General features: G+C 45.2%; 1 protein-coding gene across 2 annotated transcripts in view; it reads left to right on the forward strand.

Annotated features, from left to right (window-relative positions):
- Positions 1-21,242, forward strand: part of Slco3a1 (solute carrier organic anion transporter family member 3A1) — a 280,725-nt gene that overhangs the window by 239,193 nt on the left and 20,290 nt on the right. For both annotated transcript variants that reach the window (XM_032893408.1, XM_032893407.1), the window contains exons 8-9: positions 13,560-13,735; positions 19,197-19,261. In XM_032893408.1, coding sequence (XP_032749299.1) covers positions 13,560-13,735; positions 19,197-19,261 — 241 coding nt within the window. The remainder of the gene's footprint in view (positions 1-13,559; positions 13,736-19,196; positions 19,262-21,242) is intronic.

Below are 21,242 nucleotides of genomic sequence, written 5' to 3' on the forward strand. Positions count from 1 at the left end.
AGAAAGTTCTGCTAATAGTTTGTTTCAGCCATTGTCCTGTGATGAAAACCTAAGTGACCCAAAGAGGCCAAGTCCTGAGACCCAAGTCCTGAGACCCAGGAGGCCTTTTCTCTAGGGCGCACTGAGCCAACCCCACAGCCTCGGCACTCCCTGTGGATCTTGCAGGGATAGAGGTCTGTTGAGTGCAGTCTCTCTAGGCCCCGTTGTTCCCTTGCTGAAGCTGAAGAGCTAGAGGAACTCACTCTGAGGCAGAAGGCTAGGACTGGCTTTGGGACATGACGCCTATTCCCCAGACACAAACTCTTCATTCTAACATGGAGCTTCACCTTGCCTACCAGGGGAGTCATGGGATTCCACTCTTTCCCCACTGAGACAATCCTCTGGGTGGCCCTGATTCCAGCTGCCACAGGAAGGACCTGAAGATAAGAGTCCTGCTCATAGTACATGGGGCCCTTGTAGTAGTTGAGTCAAACAAACAAACAAACAACAAAAAAACGCTGCAGACTTTTCCAGAACTTCATGCTGAGAGACTGTGTCAGGCCAAGTAATGAGTCCTCCCTACTTCACTCCTGGCATGTGAGTACTTGGCCTGGAGTCAAGGGGAACCTTGGGATGACATCCAAAAAGAGCAAAAGGCAATTTGAGTCTCTAGACTCTGCAGCAGTATTTTGAAGAAATGCCAAACAAAGGCTTACATTCCTTACTCCCCTTCCTCTCCCTTCCCACTTCTCTCTTTTTAGCATTTTTCCCTTCTGGGTCTCTAGGTACTCAGTATAATTCTTACCTACATAAAGGGGCCCCCTGTCCCTCCGGTTTTCCAGGTTCTTCCCCTGTCTCCAGAGAGCTAGCTGACTCTGTGTGGGCTCAGCCCTTCCCCTAAGTTTCCTGGGCTCTGATGGCTCTGTCTGTATCTCTGCCTGTGCTCTTCCACAGGAAACCCCCCTCCCCACCCCCATGTCAGCTCACGAGGATCCCACAGAAGAGTGTGGAGAAATTCTGGGACCTTCTGAGCCAAACTCAGGATCTTTCTCTTCACTCTGCCACTTATCTTCAGGATGCCCAGCATTTTTCTACAACTGCCTTCCTTCGTGCACACTATCCACATGTATTACACTGAGCCTTGATGTCTGCCCTAGCTACCTCTCCAGACTCAATCTCTCGTCTCATCCCAGACTCCTACCCAGCCTCGTGTTATGTGAAACTCTCCCAACAGCCAAGTTCTTTGCCCCTGGAGCTGTGCAGTGCCATTCCTTTCATATAGAAGAGTCTCCCCTGTGTATGTGAGTCCCGTCTTGCCTTCCCAATGGGGCTCAGCCTCTCTTTACCCTTTCCCTGCCTCCTACAGAGCTGTCTCCTACCTCAGCACTATTTCAAGACACTGTTCATGTCCTTCCAATTTCCACCTCTCTTGTTCTCACCTGGCAAGAGGTAGAGCCCACCTGTCCCAATGACTCATTTACGTAGGCATCTCTGTCCCTCACAAGGGACAGAAAGGAGGCTGTGTTATAGACATTTGCCCCAGAGAGCCAGACAGAGCTCCAGGTAAAGCCCCAGACTTCTTAAATGTCCCTGAGTGATCCTATGCAACCTTAATCAGGTAATTCCACAGGTTAACACTCCTGGGCAACAGCTGGCCAGCAGATAGACAACATGGTTTTAATTTCAAGGTGCATTCTTATCCTTCTTCAAGTCTCGGTCTCTCTCTCTCCCTCTCTCCCTCTCTCCCTCTCTCCCTCTCTCCCTCTCTTACTCTCCCCCTTTCTTACTCTCCCCTCTCTCCCCACCCCCCCTCTCTCACACATATATGAGAGAGAGAGAGAGAGAGAGAGAGAGAGAGAGAGAGAGAGAGAGAGAGAGAGAGAGAGAGAGAGAAATATAGATATCAGGGCCCATGGAAAGTCTACCCCAGACCTGCATTAGATGCAATCAAGTCAACCGACCAGATTACTGAGATGCTAATGAAACACAGTAAGCATCAGCTGTCCCTATCTTTGATGTCTTAGTTGGGATTTTTTTATTTGTTAATTTTCTTCCTTCATTTCTCAAGCGATAATAGTGGAAGTTCCTGGCCCACATTTGCCGTTGTGTTTCTAAATCCTGTCATTGCCTGTGGTGAGGGGGGCGGGGGGATGACAAAAAGATGGAGTTAATTTTATCAGCCTCCTTTGGTGTGAATATATTGCTCAGATTGTTTGCATACCTTTCACTTTCAGAAGTAATTATTCAAGCAGAAAGCGTGTGTGTGTGTGTGTGTGTGTGTGTGTGTGTGTGTGTGTGTGTGTGTGTGGTGTTATGCGAAGTCAAGTCCATCCGATGGACTGAATAATTGACTCTGGAGAAAAACAGCTTTTATTAACCACCAATAGGTTAAAAGTCAATACAGACCAAGCACGGCAGTTTGTAAGGTGTAAATGACAGATGTCTGGTCTACCCCCTTCCAGGGCATACAGTATTTACCAAGTGCTGTTTAAGCAAAGCATCCAGTGCGTCTGTAGCAAGGAGACGGATTCTGATCTTGGGCTTGCTGGGAACTGGTGATTCCACCTTGCACTATAGCTACATTTGAGAATCCCTGAGGACGTCCACAATAGAGGGTCTGAGCCCTACTTAGAGATTCTTCCCCCTTGTTTTTAAGGAATTTTTATATGATTTTTTAAGGCTCCCAAGTGTTCTTAGTATGTGAACAGATTGGAAACCACTATGATAATAGACTGTTTCTACACCTTGAACTTGAGGATGTTTTGAGGTAGGCAATACTTTCTCCTTAGGAGCTGTCCTGGGCACCTCGAGATGTTTAGCTACATCCTTGAGTTTTATTCACACAGCCTTCAACTTCAACTAACAATCACAGATGTCCTGAGACACAGCCAGGTGTCCCTGGAGACACAACACTATAGCCCTAGTTGAGGCATGTTCTGAGATCTCCAGCCTCTGAGCTACTGCTGAGCTAATGCCCTCTCTCCCTCATGAGCCAGGGTGTTGGAAATGCCCTGTCAGCCTGTGCAGCCCAAGCTGCTGCTGTATGCTGGTTATGCAAGCACACTCTAAGAACGAATTTCTCGTGGCCAAGCCATATTCTATCAAGCATTTAGCTTGGAGGTTTTGTGTGTGATTTTAGGTCTAGGCCTCTGCAGGAATGCTGGAAGGTAGCCAATAGGCACTGATTAGTCAAGACATGGCTGGTGCTTCGTTATTCTCTATATAGTCACAGTCCTTAGCAACAGACGCCTTCGCGCCTCAACCGCTCTTCTTTGTAGGTTTCCCTGTGTGATTCCACAGACTTGAGTTGAACAAAGCTTCTTCTACAGCACGGCCAGATCCCTAACACCGACTTAACACTCTGTGCTTGTCCAAGTAACAGCTTGTTAGAGAGACCTTGGGAACACTACAGTAAAGCCCTGCTAGAGTTTGACCCAGCTGTGATGCCTGCGATATATCCCAGACCCTGTACTGGGCGTCTCAGATGTGAGATGGATTAGATCCAAGGCCTGTATTTGCCGTAAAATCCACCATGTTGTTATCTAGAAGCTTGTATGAGAAGGTATCAGAAAAGCAAAACTCAGTCCAGCTTTATAGTTCAGTGAAAAGAACACATCAGAAAACCATGGACCATGGAAGAAGAATCTTCCAGTAAGGAAAAAGAAAAGTGGAAAAAAGATGCACGGCTTTTTTTATCTTGTTGCTTTGTTCCAAGTCTCATTTTTGTGGGGTTTGTTGGGAGAGGGGTTATTTGAGAGAGAAAAAAAGAACATAAAGTTGAGTGGGTGAGCAGTTAGGAAGCTTCTGGAAGGAGTTGGGGGAGGGGCAAACATGATTAAAATGTGAATAGTTTTAAGAAATACGTACATAAATAAATAAAAGTTAGTCCTAAAAATATGTGTAAAAACAAGTAGTGAAAACGAAGCCATACTTGAAAGGGAGTAAGGAAGGACTTAAGGGAGGGCTTGGAGGGAGGAAATGGAGAAGGAAATGATGTCATTATGCTATAATCCCACAAAATAAATAATTTGAAAAGGAAAAGATGGGAACCCTGAGGAGATATTGAGTCAGTAATGTAGCTGTGTCATGCAAGCATATGGGTCTGACTTTAGTATCCCAGAACCCATGTAAACAGAGGAACATGGCAGTGTTACCCATAATTCCAGGGCTAGGGAAGAGAGGGCAGAGGCAGGAAGATCTTTGAGGAACCAAGGTTCAGTGAGAGGCCCTGTCTCAAAACCATAAGGAAAGTTGAAAGTGATTGAGGAAGACGGTCAGTGTTGACCTGTCAGTGCATACATGTGTACATACCAGCATGCACGCGTGCATACACACACGCTGTTACTCTGGTGGGCAAGCCTGGAAAGACATTCCTGCATACCTGGGGAACACTGAGGTTATGGATCAGTAAGAAGGTATTTTCCTAATTTGCACCAAGCTTGAGTACATAATAATAATATTTTTAAATATCAACAATAAAAGTGTTTAGATTTTGAACCAGTGTGGCAGGATTTAACATCTGCAGACAGAATGGAGGAGGGTGAGACACAGAGCCTGGGGACCTCTTGACTTGTGGTGGCATCCTTCCCTTTAATGCCATTCTTATGTACTACATATGGTGGTAGATCCAGAGTAGACCATCCTGTTCCCCAAAGAGCAGCCCCTTGACTGCCTTCCAGCAGGAGGCCTCTGCCTCTGCTGGTCCATGCGACAGACAAGTAGATGGGGGTCTTACTTTCTCCTTGGCACCTTTTCTCCTGGCCTTTATCTTCCCGTTGCTGTCCTCACAAGCAAAGCGGAGGAGGGAGTATCTTTCTCCCTTCAGTGTTTCAGATGTCTCTGCTGAGTCTGGTGGGAGGTCACTAGGGTTGTTCATAATGAGGAACAAGGTCTTTGCCTGGAAATACCAGCTTGGGTTTTCTTCCTAATGTCCTAATAATGAAGCATAAAGGACTGGTGACATGACCCCCAGCACACAGGACATTTCTCAGAGTGACAGCATCTTCCTCTGCCTAGGTTCCTTCATATACCCCTCTGCGGCTTGCTACTGCATTTGTAGTTGACACTATACCACCTCATTATTACCTAACATAGTATAACACATTAATTTGAAAAAACGAAGGTCTCCCAGGCAGAATCAGAGAGAGCCTGGCTTATGGTGACCTCACACTGCAAAACCCCCCTGACCAGAAAGGAGGGAACAATCACATCTTCCTAGTATCTTAATGCTTCCAGAGTACAAGGCTGGCCTCGTGCCTCTCGTATTTTACTGCAACATTTTTTTTTCTTACCACCAATGGCATTGTCCCTCCCACACCACGCCCTTACAAAAGTAATCTGTCAACCTGGGGATCTATTTCTTCAGTCCCATTCATAAGAAATGACCCATCAGTCCTGAGTGATGGGAGGAAGAAAACAGAAGCAACTTCATTTGCTGAGATTTGTAAAACACGGCTGATGGGTGTCTTGTTCTTGTAGGATGAGCTGTCAAAATAGCATGCTTGCCATTTTCTTCATCAGAAAAGAAAAAAAACCCACTTCCAAGACCCAGGGAGTAATTGTTCTGCATTTCTGGCCTCCAGCTTTTATTGTGATTGTTTGTTCCTGCCTTGCGTGTGACAGCAACGTTTCTCAGTTGATGTCAGCGGCGGTGTGGAATCACAAAGCAACTTGGAGACATGAGCTAGTTTACATTCATTGATTTCTGCTTTTGGTTTTGTTGCTTTTTATTGGTATGGAGTGTTTTGATTCTTAAAATAGATATTACATTTACAAGTTTTGAAATCACCATGTAGAAAGACACACCATGAGACTTTGCCCCTCTTCCCCTGCCCTCCCTCCACCCACGCCTTAATGTGCTGGTGGGCCATGTCATTGGTGCAGGTGTGCAGCTGAGTGTCCCTTATCTGAAATTCCTTTATGGTAATTTAGGATTTAGGATTCTTACAAGTGTTATAACCTCATAGGATGCCAATAAAACTTGATCAAGGAAAAATGCTTCATGGGCTGGGGAGATGCTACAGTGGATAAGAACACAGGCCGCGTAAGCATAGGGACCTGAAGTTCAATGCCCAGAGCACACGGCAGAACAGAGAGCATGGTAGATGTCTGTAACCCTAGTGCCACAGCAATGGGGCTGAGGTTCAGCGAGAGACTCTGTCTCAAGGCATTGAGGTTCAGATTGATAGAACAGGGCACCTGATGTTCTCTTCTGACCTCTGCATACATGTGTATGGACACATGTACTCACAGACACAGCGCTCTCTCTGCCCCCCACACACACACTCACACTCACACACACATTCTCTCATACACACACACTCACACACACATACTCACATACTCACACACATTCACACACACACACACACACTCACACACTCACACATACATACTCTCACACACACTCTCACACACATACTCTCTCACACACACTCACACACACATACTCTCATACACACACACTCTCACACACATACTTTCTCTCACACACACACTCACACACTAACACACTAACACACACTCACACACACATACTCTCTCACACACACATACACATACTCTCTCTCATACACTCACACACACACACACACATACACTCACATCACACACACACACACACACACACACACACACACACACAATCTACAAAGGCCTCAGAGAGCCTTGGAGATGCTGAACACACTGCATTTTGGTTGGTTGTGGCCTGTCCCATGAAGTCAAGTGAGTGATATGATTCATGTCAATGGTCAGAACGTTTTGGATTTTGGCATTCTGTATTTCACATTTTCATACATTCTTACAGATGTTCTGTGTACCTATAAGACCCTACTTTATTCCTATGGTTTAGATTTTTTTTCTTTTTTTCGGAGCTGGGGACCGAACCCAGGGCCTTGCGCTTGCTAGGCAAGCGCTCTACCACTGAGCTAAATCCCCAACCCTGTGGTTTAGATTTTTAGGTAAGGGCTTATGTTGGACCTTGTTCAGTCATACAGAAAAGGGTACATTTTTGCAGCTATACAGTCGTCTAAATGTTGAGTCTGTTAAAACAGAATAGCTAAATATTCAGATAGTCATCCATTCTCACAAGCCACGGTTACTTTATATTATGCATCCATCAGTTTGGGCCTGGGCTGGCCTATCTCCTGGGCAAGTTCCTGTGAAATTTGCAAGCCTTCTGACATCCACAAGCTTGTCGAGCCTTCTCTGTGAGCACAGTGCCCTCTCATTATCCACATGGAGGATGGCAGGGTACTTTAATGACAGGAAATCTAGATACTGGCACCTCACACTGTGACAGCAGAGAATTCAATTCTCTGAAGACAACAGGGACTACATTCCTTCCCAGAAAAGAATCATACTATGGGAAGAAAAGGGGGTTAAAACCCAATCCTCACTGGGCAAAAGAGCTTACACCTTGTAATCCAGTACTGGGAAAGAAGAAACTATATAGTAAGTTTGAGACTAGCACAGGACACTTGAAAGAAAGACAGAGGGAGGGAGGTAGGGAGGGAGGGGAGGGAGGGAGGGAGGGAGGGAGGGAGGAGGGAGGGAGGAGGGAAAGAGAAAGAGAGAAGTCAGTCCCTAGCCAGGTTGGGAATCACAAATGAACTGGGAATCTAGATACTTTCTTAGTCTTAACCACACAGGATGAGCCGTAGAGAGCTCTAGAGTACACACCTATCATTCAGTCCGTAGGATGTTCCAGAAGCATCTTTAGTTTGCACAGGCCACAGGATGGAAGAGTATGCATCTGGCCTCCTTTATTAGACTGAGGTGAACCATTTTCTCATACTTGACCTTTCTCTCTTCTCAGACTTCCTTCTGTCTAGAACCCCAAAGTTTTGGAGGGCTCCTACTAAGTTCCCTATGAATACTATCTGGAGGGGCATCCCCAGCCTCCTGTCTTTGAGAGGATAGAATAAAGCCCCACTGGTAAAAATCATCTGCTTCAAATACGCACCCTTGAAAAGGTAAAGCCAGATGTGCCCACCCGCAGTTTGTCCTGCCTCATTTGAGGCTTAGTGAAGAGTCTCCTAACAGCCCTGTGAGTCCACACTCATCCTAGTTCTTTAGCTCCAGATCTTCATCTTCAACCACCTAACCATGAATGAGCTTGTACTCTCAGGACATCCCAGATTTGCTGCCAGAAAGCCTGCAGGGATGTCCCATGCCAGGAGGCCACTGCTCCTTCCTCAAGTCCAACCAATTCACCAAACAGAAAAGCATAACCATCTGTTCTTGCTCTGATGTCCTGGTTTCTAAATCCTTCTTACCCTTCTGAACCATTTTCACAGGAAGTAGACCCAGTCAATTCTTGTCTAGATCCTTTGGAAAGATTCCAACCACTTCTGTCCTTCCATCTTTACTGGCAGTAAGAGAGCATCCTCACTGACCCTGTGCTGGTCTCCAGCATCCCTTTCTGTGTACAGCCTGTGCCTGCCTCCCCCATTCTATTCAGGGTGCTATGTTAAAATACCATCGACAGAGTTACTTATAAACTACAGTAACTTCTTTCATATAGTCTTGGAAGCCCGGAAGTCCAAGATCAAGACACTGGCAGATTTGATGCACAGTGAGGACTGCTATCTGGTTTCCGAATGGCATCTCGTTCCTGCATCCTCGTGTATTCGAAGAGATATGACAGCTCTCTGGGCTATCATTTATAAAAATGCTCATTCATGTGGATTCTACCTTCATGACTTCATCACCTTGCCCACCCGATGGCTTCATCCTCCTCCTCGGTGGTTAGGTTTGAACAGACAAATTTAGACAGGACACACATATCCACATTCATCCTTAGCCAGATCTGCTTGTTCCCCACCCCGGCCCTAGCTCTGTGCCCTGCCTGTCTCTATTCCTCCTTGCCTTAGAGACAAATCTCAGCACCTGATGGCACTACTACCTTGCTCTGCTCATGGAATGTCAGCCGGATAGATGGTTAGCTCATCTACATGGGTCTCTGCAAAGACACCATATTCATTTCATTGCCTTAGAGACAATTGGAGATCTTTCACTTAGGATTTTCCAATTCAGCTAGGCTGGCTTGCCAGCAAACCCCAGGGATCTACCTGTTTCTGTCAACCACTATGCTGGGATTAAAAACATGTGCCACCATTTCCAGCTTTATACATTGGTTCTGAGAAATAAATCCGGGTCCCTAGGGCTAGAGAGATGACTGGGAGGTTAGGAGCAATTGTTGCCCTTGCAGAAGACCCAAATTCACTTTCCAGAACCCAAAGGATGGTTCACAAACATCTGTAAGTCCAGTTCCAGAGAATCCAATGCCCTCTTCTAGCTTCCATGGGTATTGAGTACAGGTAGTGTACAAACATACATAGAGACGAAACACTTGTACATATCTTTTGAATATATTTTATCCAACTACACATGTCTGAGCACCAAGCATACCAACTGAGCTATCTCCCCAGTGACCTCATATTTTTTGTCAAATGTAATACAATGGGTCATAGCTTAGGTGTAGGTCCAAAATAAGGATAGACACCAAGCTGACTTGATAAACCAAACAAAGGTAATTAGTCACATGACTTACTCTTGGAGTTCTGGCTTGATCACTGAGTTGCAGTACCCCTAACATATCCCCACATCTTTCTCCAGTAGCCATGCAAGCCATCATTTTGTTCTTGAGGCATTTAATCACACAGCACAACAGGGACACAACAGGGACTGCTCCCCATTTATACTTGGTCATTCCGAGTCCATGTGATTATAAGACCACAGTCGCAAGCCTCTAGTCACAAATGTCTTCCCAGCCAAGCCAGGTGACCAAAGAGAATGAGAAGAGCAGCTGGGCCTAGGACAAGATTTAGACCCTTTTAGGATATGGAAGGCATCAGGACTTAGGTAATTCATTCAAAATATTTTCCGAGTGTCTAGTATGAGTCAAAGCCCAGCTAGTACAAATGAGAGTGTATTAGGTAACAAAACCACAGTGGCCTTTCTTGTTAGCCTTCGAGTCAGGAGGAAAAGAGTTTGATGTGAGGGTGTGTGGTAACAAAATTATCACCTGGTTCCTAGGGAGTTGGTCATCATTACTAATAATTAGAGTGAGAAGTATCATCTATATTGGGCAGAGAAACAGCCCATATATTTGTTTAGAAGAGGAGGGGCTGAATACAGAAATTGGAGCAGGAGAGAGTAGAAGGGGTGAAGCTCTGGAAGAAGTGAACTGGTAGAGAGGAAATGAACTGGCTCTGTGATGAGTTAGAACTGGTTGCAAAACCTAAGAAGCTGTATGCCTGAGCTTGCTCAGGGCCAGAAAGGAGTGTGTAGGGAGAGACCTGAGGAGCTAGGTCACAAGGGGTATCATGGCAGCTCTGCTGGTTAGCAGCATAGTCCTGTGAATGCCCAGGAGGAGTATCAGGGAAAGCCAGAGTCTTTGCCCCTTGTATCCAGCCTCAGTTCTATCCAATGGCCTCCTGGGGTTAGTGCTTCTTCTTTACTTCCTATGGGAGGGGAAGTGACTGTCTCTGCACCCTTTGTGGTTTCTAGCTGGGATGGATTCCTCTAACAAAGGACATAGTAAGAAGAACCGAGAGGGATATCCACACCGTGTGTCTTGGTATACATGGGAGGTACCTAGGGAAATGAGTGAATCATATAGAGGCAGCTTTGAATCCAGACTTAAACAGAAAGGGGTATGGAAAATGACCAGGGAAGGCATGGGCAACAAAGGATTTGTTCTGTGGATCTAGGTTGGTTAGAACCTTCTCCATCACCCCCTCTTTCTAGGACAGAAAGGAGACCCCTCTACAGATGGAGCTTTCTGGGCCAGCACAGTGGTATGTGCCTGTAGTCCTAGCCACTCAGGTGACTACGGCTGTAGGATCATTTGAGCCCAGGAGTCTGAAACTGGTCTTAGCAACAAAGCCAGACTTCACGTCTCATTAGGTACAAATGCAAGATTATATGGCAGGACCTTGCATACATAATTTCCGTACTTGTGGCTTCACTGAACTGCAGATGATTGGGGGAATTGTATCTATACCAAATCTGCCCAGAAATTGTTATATCATATTCCCTAAGCAGGGAATGTAGTGTAATGACTATATCCATTGTCCTGACAGTATTAGCTATAAAGTCATCTACAGATGATTTTATGTATACAGAAGGAACTGGATAGTTCTATACCATTTTTTATTAGGAACTCCAGTATCTACAGATTCTGGTATCTGTATGGTATCCTGGCACCCAATATCTTTGGATATGAAGGAAACACTGACTGTAAATTTCTGTTTAAAAACTTCTGTGTTGTCCTGCCTTCTCCTGTACCTCTAAATGTCTTCAAATGAACTAGTCCTGTGCCAAGGAGGTATATTTTGGGGTAGTGTATGCTGATCTTCTGTGACTCCTGGCTTCTACCTCTTGCTGTATTTCTTTCCTGCCTAGCTCTCATCCACACTAGAAAGGGAACACCGTGAGCTTTGAGCAGCCTTAGAAGGGCTGTGTGAAGTATGCAGCATAAGTTCAGCCGGACACAACATGCCCGTGTGTCAGGAAGGGAGATACCGAGTATCCAAGGGGAATATGAACTACGGATGAAGTTGAGGAGAGTCATGAACATATGGGGAAATGTGGCGTAGGAAGAGAAGAAAATCCAGCCCATAGCCCTGAGTTGTTCCTGCATGTTAGCGTGGGAGAGGGGGGACGATGCCAAGAAAGATGGACAAGGTGTGGCCAGAAAAAGAAAAGGGGAACCCAAAGAACCAAAGAATGGAGCTGTGGGAACCAGGGAGCAAGCAGAGCTGCTGTGAGAGGAGAATGGGTGGTGGGTTAGGGATGTGAATGCCCATGGGGAACTTCATGAGATCTGATCCGACTAGTGGCGAGAGAAGCCAGTCAGAGTGAGATGAGAACAGGGCCAATAAGGAGCTCTGGCCACCAAGCATCAGCAGCTGGAGAAGCTTACCTGTGACCTCTGGTCATGCCATACTTCTCTTGGTAGAGACTTGGATGTCCCAGGGAGCACCAGTTGGAGAGAAGCTCTCCTTCCTGGTAAAGGCAGAGGCCAATCTGGCCACCTGTGTATACTGAAACTGCCTTCTGCATCCCATCTGTGCCCTGTAGCATTATGCAAGGAAATGTTTAAGAAAGTGTCCTGGGATGTTCCTAACTGACAGGGCCCATATCCTCTGGAGGGCAGGTGTCAGTCAGGGCTCAGAGGGTCCATGGGAGGAGAAGGGGACTGCTCATCTGGAGGGCTGTGGTGTCTATTGTAGGTCCCATGGAAAAGCCAGGTGAAGTCTCCTGGTTAAGGGATGGGGGGGGACCCTGGAATTGCCATAAACATCCAGGTATATAACAGAACCATTTACCTAGATACCCACCCTGGGCACATACTTAGAAGATGTACAGCCAGCGGGTATCATCTATTCCACACAGCCATGCAGGGCAGCCCTAGTACTTACAGGGTTTAGGACATGGCTGAAGCTACCTCACATGGAACGAGATACCCCACATCTGGAATGTGTCCTGTGGTAAAAGAAAAGGAGAGCAAGGGGATGAGGGGGATGAGAGGAACATGGGGGAAGGGAGAGAAGGGCAGAAGAGAAGAAACCCAGGCTTTGTAGGGAGTTTGCCTGACCTCTCAGGAGTGTTTACCTGCTAGGCATGCGCTCAGAAAGCCAATCAGCTCCAGAAAGGAAAGCAATGAATCATTTATGATTGTTTTCGCTTTGTATTCATTAAAGGGCTCTGCACTATTATTATCGAGCCTTAATTGGCTTGGCACTCTGAACAGCCTCCTCCAGCCCCTGCTCCTCCCTCTGTGACCAGAAATTCCTGGAGCAAGCTAGCAAGCTTGCAGGGGAGTGTGAGAGCAGACCTTGCCTGGGAACAGGGGCTGCTGATCCAGAGCCTCTCAGAAGATCAAATGGAACGTGGTTGCTTTTCTTTCTCCTTTCTGATCATATATTAATAAATGTATCCCATCACGCTCTCGCTGCGCTCCCTGTGAGCTACTGTCAGCCGCCTGGAATCTCTTAGCTGCCTTTGCTTCCTCAGCCACTAGACAAGATTTCCAGGTTCCTTCTGCCATCAGAGTCTCCGAGGCACAATGGCTTCACGCATGACAGCGTGTGTCCTTTGTTCTGAGTGCCATGCCAGGCACTGAACCAGCAACCGTATGTGGGTTACCTGATTTACTTCTTTTAATACACTTCGGTGTAATTATAACTGCATAAAGGGAAGACAAATTGGCAAGTAATTACGATGTTAATTTGGCAATGTTTTATCATATTGTGGAAGCACAATTTCCTCTCTAATTGTATTGGGGGGGACACATTTATCTACACTGCAGCTTATTGAAGCTTTCTTGAGAATGGAAATGAAATACACCGGAGACAGGAAATCCAGCTCTCCTCCCCATAAATACTACTTTATTTGCATGTGTTTTTGTGGCCTCCTTAAAAAAAAAATAACGCTAACTCGTTTATTCAGGCCCAATTAATGGAATGCCACAGAATGCATAATTAGGTTGTGACAGGCTACCTGATGGATTGCCTTGGGTGTGGAAACCAGAGACGCCCCCCCAGTTTAAATGGCTGAACTTTCCCTTTCAGAACCTCACAGGCTGTGCGTGCCTCACCACCGTCCCCCCTGAGAATGCCACCGTGGTTCCAGGAAAATGTCCCAGTCCTGGGTGCCAAGAGGCCTTCCTAACCTTCCTCTGTGTGATGTGTGTGTGCAGCCTGATCGGGGCCATGGCGCAAACCCCTTCGGTCATCATCCTCATCAGGTAAGCTGTCCACTGAGACCCAGGTCCCTGAGAGTCAGCCTGGCACACGTCAGCAGGGTTCCTGAACATCAGAGCTGTGTGTGTCTTGCAAGCAAGATGAGAGAAGGCCACAGCCAGGAACACAGCAGCTATAGGCTAAGAGGAGACAACTGCAAGTCTTCCACCAAGTGGGACATCATTGAACAAGAGAACAGTAGTAGAAGGCCACTTCCGTAGCCTCCCAGGAGTAACTCATGAGGCCACTGTGAAAAGCATTCTACACTGATCTTTACAGCAGGATTGTTGGTGAAATAAAATGAAAACAGTGGGCTGGAGAGACAGCCCAGTTGGTGGTCCTGCCTCACAAGCATGGGACTGAGTTCATTCCCTGTAACCCATATCAAACCTGGACAGAGTAGATCTTGCTTCTAATCCTTATGGTATTGAGATGAAAGACAAAGGCAGGCAGATCCCTGGAAGCTTGCAGAATAGTTAGTCTAGTCTATTCAGGGAAGTTTTAGGCCAGTGAGAGACCCTGTTGCAAAACTAAAGGCAGAATGGAACAACACTCCAGGTTGTCCTCTGACCTACACACACACACACACACACACACACACACACACACACACTAAAATGACATTAAACGAGCCAAGTTCTTACGTCCAAGCCTTGTCCTTCTGTCAATCAGCTATATACCCTTGGACACAACATGGTCCCTCAGACTTGCTTCTGAATTTGTTACTTAGACCACAGTACTAGTCCTGCCTGCCTTCTGCCATGATCTGGATCCTTCCAGGTCATGTGTGCAAGACTCTCTAGAGACATAGAAATTAACCAAGCCAGGGGGCCTACGGCATGCATTTGTGATTGCTTTTGTCTGAGTAAGTGGCTGCAGTGAGTCATCCAGAATTCTGTAGCCCCTTGTCTCTGGGAAGCTGGCCTGGAGGCAGACAATGATGTCGCAAGCTTCATCATTCCCAGTGCTATTGCTATCTAGATTTGAAAGAGGCACTTCTAAGAACACTGACTCATATATATCCTAGTGTCCATCTGGGTCCAAAGAAAGAACACAGTGCACAGAAAGTCTTACCTCACTATGTGGGGAAGCAAGGCAGTTCAAGGCCAAGGGCTGGGGATGGAAATGGGGTGCTTGGAACCACCTGGGTTCCAAGCATCAGGTGCTTTACCAAGATTTGTTGTTCCTTGAGCCCTCCCTACCACATCCTTTGCTGGCAACACTCCCGAAAGTAGATTTATAGGAAGCACTTGTGTTACCCGGGTGGTCATTAGCAATGGCTTATGAGCGCGCAGAGGCATTAAGGTTACAATGGCAAATTGCCGTCCTATTCTTAGGAAGTTGGACAAATTCACACTCAGCGCTTAGGAAGGCTGTGGTCAGACAAGTTGAGTCAGTTTTTTGCTAGTGGTGTTGAAAAGCCTGTAAGTCCTTTCAGAATTGCAACCTGCTGCCAGTGTGAGCCAAGAGTCACAAAAACATTCAGGCCCCTGCAGTAACCTACCCCCACTGGTGGCCATTTATCACAAGAAAATACCTCTTTATGAGAAAAAAAAAAAGAATCTCAATACAGACAGATTTTTTATTACGACATTAACTATAATAGCAGAAAGACCTGAATTGAAGTAGTGAGTTAAATTATGGAACCACAGTTCAAAGGAATAATGAAAAATCTTAAGAATGCGGGAAGTGTTTATGAAACGAGCCATTGAATCTGAAACTCTACGTAGAAGGCGATTATGTATAATATGCATATGAACAAAACCCTTCAGCTTTCATGTATGGGCTTATGGTGGCTGTTTTATGAGCAGTTAATTTTTCATTAGAAATTCTCCTGAAACCGTCTGGTGATACTCACACACAGAAGGCACCAGGAAGCAGTAAGGGGGAAACCTCGCCACCATTCGTTGTGACGGGTCTACTTATCTCTCTCGAGTTGAGTTTCCACAAAGGCCCAGCCTCTACATTCTAGGTGGTAAAACTTTGGCTGTGGAAGTTTTAGGTGTTTCCAAGACTCAACTTGATAAACAGATCTTAGAGTTTTTCGGGACACACTGGATTCCCTTTAGATGGGTCAAGAGCTGATGGTCTCCATGATCCGTGCTCATATACATCTGGGAACCCCTTTTTGCCTAAAGCCCTTGCTCATGTTCATATTGAAAGGGGATCATAATGCACCATCCCATCCCTTTCCCAGTCCAGCTTGCTATCAGAGAAATTCTAGGGAGAATTCTAGGTAGACTGAAGAATCCCCTGCCTGAATTGGTGGGCTCGTTCTATGTTCTGAACACTAGCATGAACACTGAAGTAAGCAAGGATGGGTGGGGGGACTCACTTGGTAAAGTGCTAATCTCACGAGCATTGGAACCCCCTTTCAATTCCCAGGACCCACATAAAACTGTCAGACATGCTGTGGCATACTTGTAATCCCAATAGTGGGGAAACAGAAAAAGGAGGATCCCTGGGGTTCGGTGGCCAGCCACCCTAACCTAATAGATACACTTCCGGAAAATGAGAGGTCTTGTCTCTAAGGAGATGGGTGGCATTTGTAAGGATGACACTGAAGTTACCTTCTGGCCTCTAAACACACAAACATGCACGTGTGTGTGCACATGCACATGCACCTGCACATATAATGTATTAATAAAGAATGCTGAAAAACAAGCAGGAAAGCAAACGCTCATTTGGATGATGCTAGTGTACAACTCTGGGCTCTTATCTTAAGTCACTGTATTTGCACCCTTGTAAATATCCCCCTTTTACACAGGAAGAAACTGGCCTAGCAGTGGCTACACCGTTTTCTTGAGGTCTCACAACCAGTACGTTACTGATGCTAGGTTGGCATCCCTGCTTTTCTGTAGATCTCTCAATGACATCCCTCCTGAACCCTCCACTTCTTTATAGCTAAAATGTGCGGCCCTTATGGGAACCAGCTTCTCTGCAGGATATGAAGCAAGATCTTAGCACCTTCCTCACTTTGTTCCCAGTGGCACGGTAGCTGAAAGGAAATCACATTCCAAGTGATAAACAGCCTAGCTCATTACACCAGCATGTTTTCCTGATAAGGAGATTTGCCTTTATTTATGTGTCTTTCCGGTTAAACCTTCAGATGAAAGTGCAAAAAGTGTAGCCACGGAGCAGGAACACCACAAGGAACTTGGCTTGTGTAATGTGTGTCTTCCATAGAGCGTTCTTCCATAGAGCGTTCTTCCATAGAGCACCCGTTCTGCTCGGAGATTCAGATCCCATGACCCGGAACTGGTACCTGACTTTATCAGCCAGAGTCCTGAGACCACTGCTTAATGGACATCATAACGTGCTTCCCTGGGGAGTCATTCCAGCAGTACCACACTCTCTATAACTAAAAAGACACGTGCATTTCCCCAAGAACAGATGTTACTGAAAATCTTAGGATCTAGCAACAATTATATAAACTATTCTTTCACAGTCTTTTGCAGACTACCATGACAAAATACCATAGATGTGGTAGTTCACACCCATTAGGAACTTTTTTTCTCACAGGTCAGGAACTAGGGAGTTAAAGATCAAGGCTAGGTTAACTGGTGAGGGTCACTTCCAGTACATAAATTCTCCTTGTGTCCCAAGGTAGTAAAAAGACAAAGGGCCTCTCTTAGGCATGTTCTTCCTGTCTAAGGACATTAATCCATTCGTGCAGGCCCTACCCTCGGTATCTAAACAGATTCAAAAGCCCCGCTTTCACACTCGGGGTTAGGCTTGAATGGAGAAATTGGGGGAAGACAATCAGTCTATAATATGCATGTAATTTTTTTTGTTTGATGATCACATTTGACCTGTTATATTAAGAAGCCCAAAGCATGCACACCAAGGCTCAACCCAAATCATAGGTCACCAGATAACTGCCAATGGGTTGGTGGAAAAATGACCTTGAGATCATTTATGAATATTATTCTGGGCCTTGGAACATCATTCAGTCTGTTAAGTGTCTGTCATATAACTATGAGGACCTGGGTTTTGATCCCCAGCACCCGCATGAAAAACAGGCATAATGGCTCCTGTACAAGCCTGGTACTAGAAGGGCAGAAATAGATGAGTCCTTCGAACTTAGGTTCAGTGAAAGACCCTGTCTCAAAAATAAGGTAGAATGAGACTGAGGAAGACACCTGACATTGACTCCTTGGCTGCTCAAGCCCTACACACACACACACACACACACACACACACACACACACACACACACACACACACACACACACTCTAGCTACCAAGTCAATAGATAGGTTTATACTTGTTATACCAGATACTCCCCTTGTATTTTTGTTCTTAGCTTTTGTTTTATAGAGGACCAAGTCCTACACCCTCACTGTATTGTATAGGTCTGGTCTCTAGTCTTCCAGCCACATTGAAATGCTCCAGCGTGTTTAAGGTTTAGCTATAAGGTACTGGTTCCATTGCCTAGCCAAGTCTTCCAAGAAGTATAGTCACATACATTCCTTTGTCCCCTAAGGAACCACAGTGGCACTGGGTAACATGAAGCCCATGTGTATATATTGTCCCTTCACATTTCCTCAGAGTCCTTTACCATAAAACTGTGGAGATGGATATATATATATATATATATATATATATATATATATATATATCCCCTGTCTGGTAAGCCAGAGACTTCTGCCCAGCTTTGCCACCCATGTATGTATTCCTTCAACACAGGCTGGGTACTAGACACAGAGCTAGGGTTGAATCATAAAAGTAACCACAATACAAGTAGTTCTTAGCCTTTAGGGAAGAAAGCAAGGACTAAATAAATTCTAACTGTAACTGTAAGAGGAATTATGGGGGAGAGGACCCACCTATCTAAAGTTTTCCAAACCCATCCCTACAGTTACTCTCACTTTCAAAATCACTACACTCTGGAGAGCACATTAGATCATTGTTAGGGACACATGGGAAACTCAAGTCAGGATGATTGAGTCAGTTCAAAGCAAAGTCCTTTGGCTAGCAGAAAGAACCTTTCGAGATTACAAGGTACTATTGATGGTGCTTACCTGTGCCCCAGCTGGCCTACCTGGAATGCCAATCCATGCAAATCTGATGGGTTTTACAAAAGCAGTCTAAAAATATTTAAAGAATTCATGGTTCCCACTGCAACTCAGGAATTTGCTGAGCTGGTGTTCCCACATACACATCCCCTACCCCTATGGTGGTGCTTCCTCCTGAAGGACACTGCTCTAAGTTTAGACTTCAGGACAGAATTTACATCCAGTCCTTCCAGCTCAAGTTATTAAGGGGAAAAAAAACACTTAATTCCTAAACTTATCTGGGTCCCACAGTTGCAGCCAATTTTTAGACGTTTAGCAAGAAAAAGAAGAGAACCTATTAATAATTTTCCAAGGTAGGATCTGATGGACAGCAACAAATAACTCTGAGTCTGTTAATTAAAATGGCGTTGATAAGAATCTCTTCCCCCCCCCATCTCTTTTTATGTAGGACAGTCAGCCCTGAACTCAAGTCTTACGCGCTGGGAGTTCTTTTTCTGCTCCTTCGTTTGTTGGGTACGTATCGTCTCTTTATACCCTCCATAATGAGTTGGATGTACATTAGCAGGTGAGTGAGGATCTGTGAAGCTGTCCCAATTCCTGAGTTTGCCTCTTTTCCTTTTCTATCACGTTTATTTATTAGTGTCCTACTTTCATTTCCCACTCTAATGATAAAACAACTTGACCCAAACAATCTGAGGAGAGGACGGGTTTATTTTGCTCACCATTCCAGAGTACAGTCTGTCATTCCCAGCAAGTCAAAGCAGCTGGTCACATCCACCTTGTAAGGTAGAGAGAGAAGGAGGCCATACATGCTTATCTTCAGCTCCCCCACTCTTCCACTTGTCTACTGTCAAGGACTGAAACCCCACAAAATAGTGCCGTTCCCAATGAGTGGGTCTTCCCACTTCAAGTAGCTTAAAGTTCCCCGCAGCCATGCACGTAGGGCAACTTAAACCAGACCAGCCCGCACTGAGACTCCCTTCTGGAGTGATTCTAGGTCTGTCTGTCCCATTGACAAATCTAAACTCACCATCACTTTAAATGTGAAGTTGTTATTCCAAGTTCAGACACCAGAGTTCTAGACCCCTCTGATGTCACAGGTGTCACCCCTCTGATGTCACCCCTCGGATGTCACAGGTGTCACATATACCAACCCCAGTCCTCATATAAGCCTAAATCTTCATTAGCTACGGAGAAACTGCAGTGGCTCCAAAAGGGAGGAAAAATTTACTAAGGCAGTTTGGTCCTAGTTTGCTTTCTATTGCTGTAATAAACACCATGGCCAGAAGCAACTTAGGGAAGGAAAAGGTTTATTTGGCTTACAGGGATCACAGTCTATCACTGAGGGAACCCGAAGGCAGGAGCTGAAGCAGAGGCCATTGAACGCTGTTTACAGGCTTGTCTGTTCTGCTTTCTTATTCAGGGCATGTCCACATGCATGGGAGTGACACCACCTCCCTATAGTGGGTTGGTCCCACCCAAATCAATCACTAATCAAGAAAATGTCCCACAGACATTGCCTACAGGCCAACCTGATAGAAGGTTTTTTTGTAATCGACAGTCCCTCTTTCCAGACAGTCTTGTGTCAGGTTGACAAGAAACATTCCATTAAGAAAATCCTGAACTGAGCGATCCGAGATATCTTTCTTTCTGGGGTACCTGCTGGCAGTAAGAGGCAAACCAAACCTTGCAGCCTTTCCAATATATTCATTACAATCATTCAATTATTTTTATGTCTCTTGAACTATTTTATTTGTATTACCTTTTATTACTCATTTTATATTGCTTTTAATATTCACCCAATTATTCAAATATATTTATTTACCTTGGGTTTCCAACAGGTGACCCAGCCCCACTTGTCACTCTCTTCTCCTTGTGTCAAAGCTTGACAGCAAACATGAAGGTCTCACTGGAAGTTTATAGTCATGAACGGATACAAAGATCCAGCACTAGAAATGGGAGGTTTGCAAAAACATTTTCCCATCAGCACAACAGCAGGGAATTAGTTAAATCAGTGATAGTCTGTAATCCTGGTAGGAGCCATGCCCCCATTAAAGTTCTGGAAAGAACATTTGTAGACTTGGAAAGGACCCATGACATGCAAAAGGGACAAAGGTGGCTTACTCTCCATTTTCAGATGATTTTAAAGTACGTTTACCTATGGAAAAATATTGGGAGGATGACCATCCAAATGGTACCAGATTGTTTTAAATTATATGACTCTATATTTTACAAACCTTTGAATATCTACACACACACACACACACACGTATATATATATATATATATATATATATATATATATATATATATATATTACTTTTTATAATGCTGTTAATTCCTATGTAATTGACAAATGCCCAAAGTAGGATAAAACCCATTCTTGAAAAGGAAACATACACTGTAAGTTCTCCCTCCATAGTCTGTGATAACAATCAGTTCCCATCATCATCCTGGTTCCCTGTGGAGCAGGTCTGAGAATTCTCCTCCAGGC

This window comes from Rattus rattus, chromosome 2, assembly GCF_011064425.1.
Source record: "Rattus rattus isolate New Zealand chromosome 2, Rrattus_CSIRO_v1, whole genome shotgun sequence".
In the NCBI taxonomy this organism is placed as follows: Eukaryota; Metazoa; Chordata; class Mammalia; order Rodentia; family Muridae; genus Rattus; species Rattus rattus.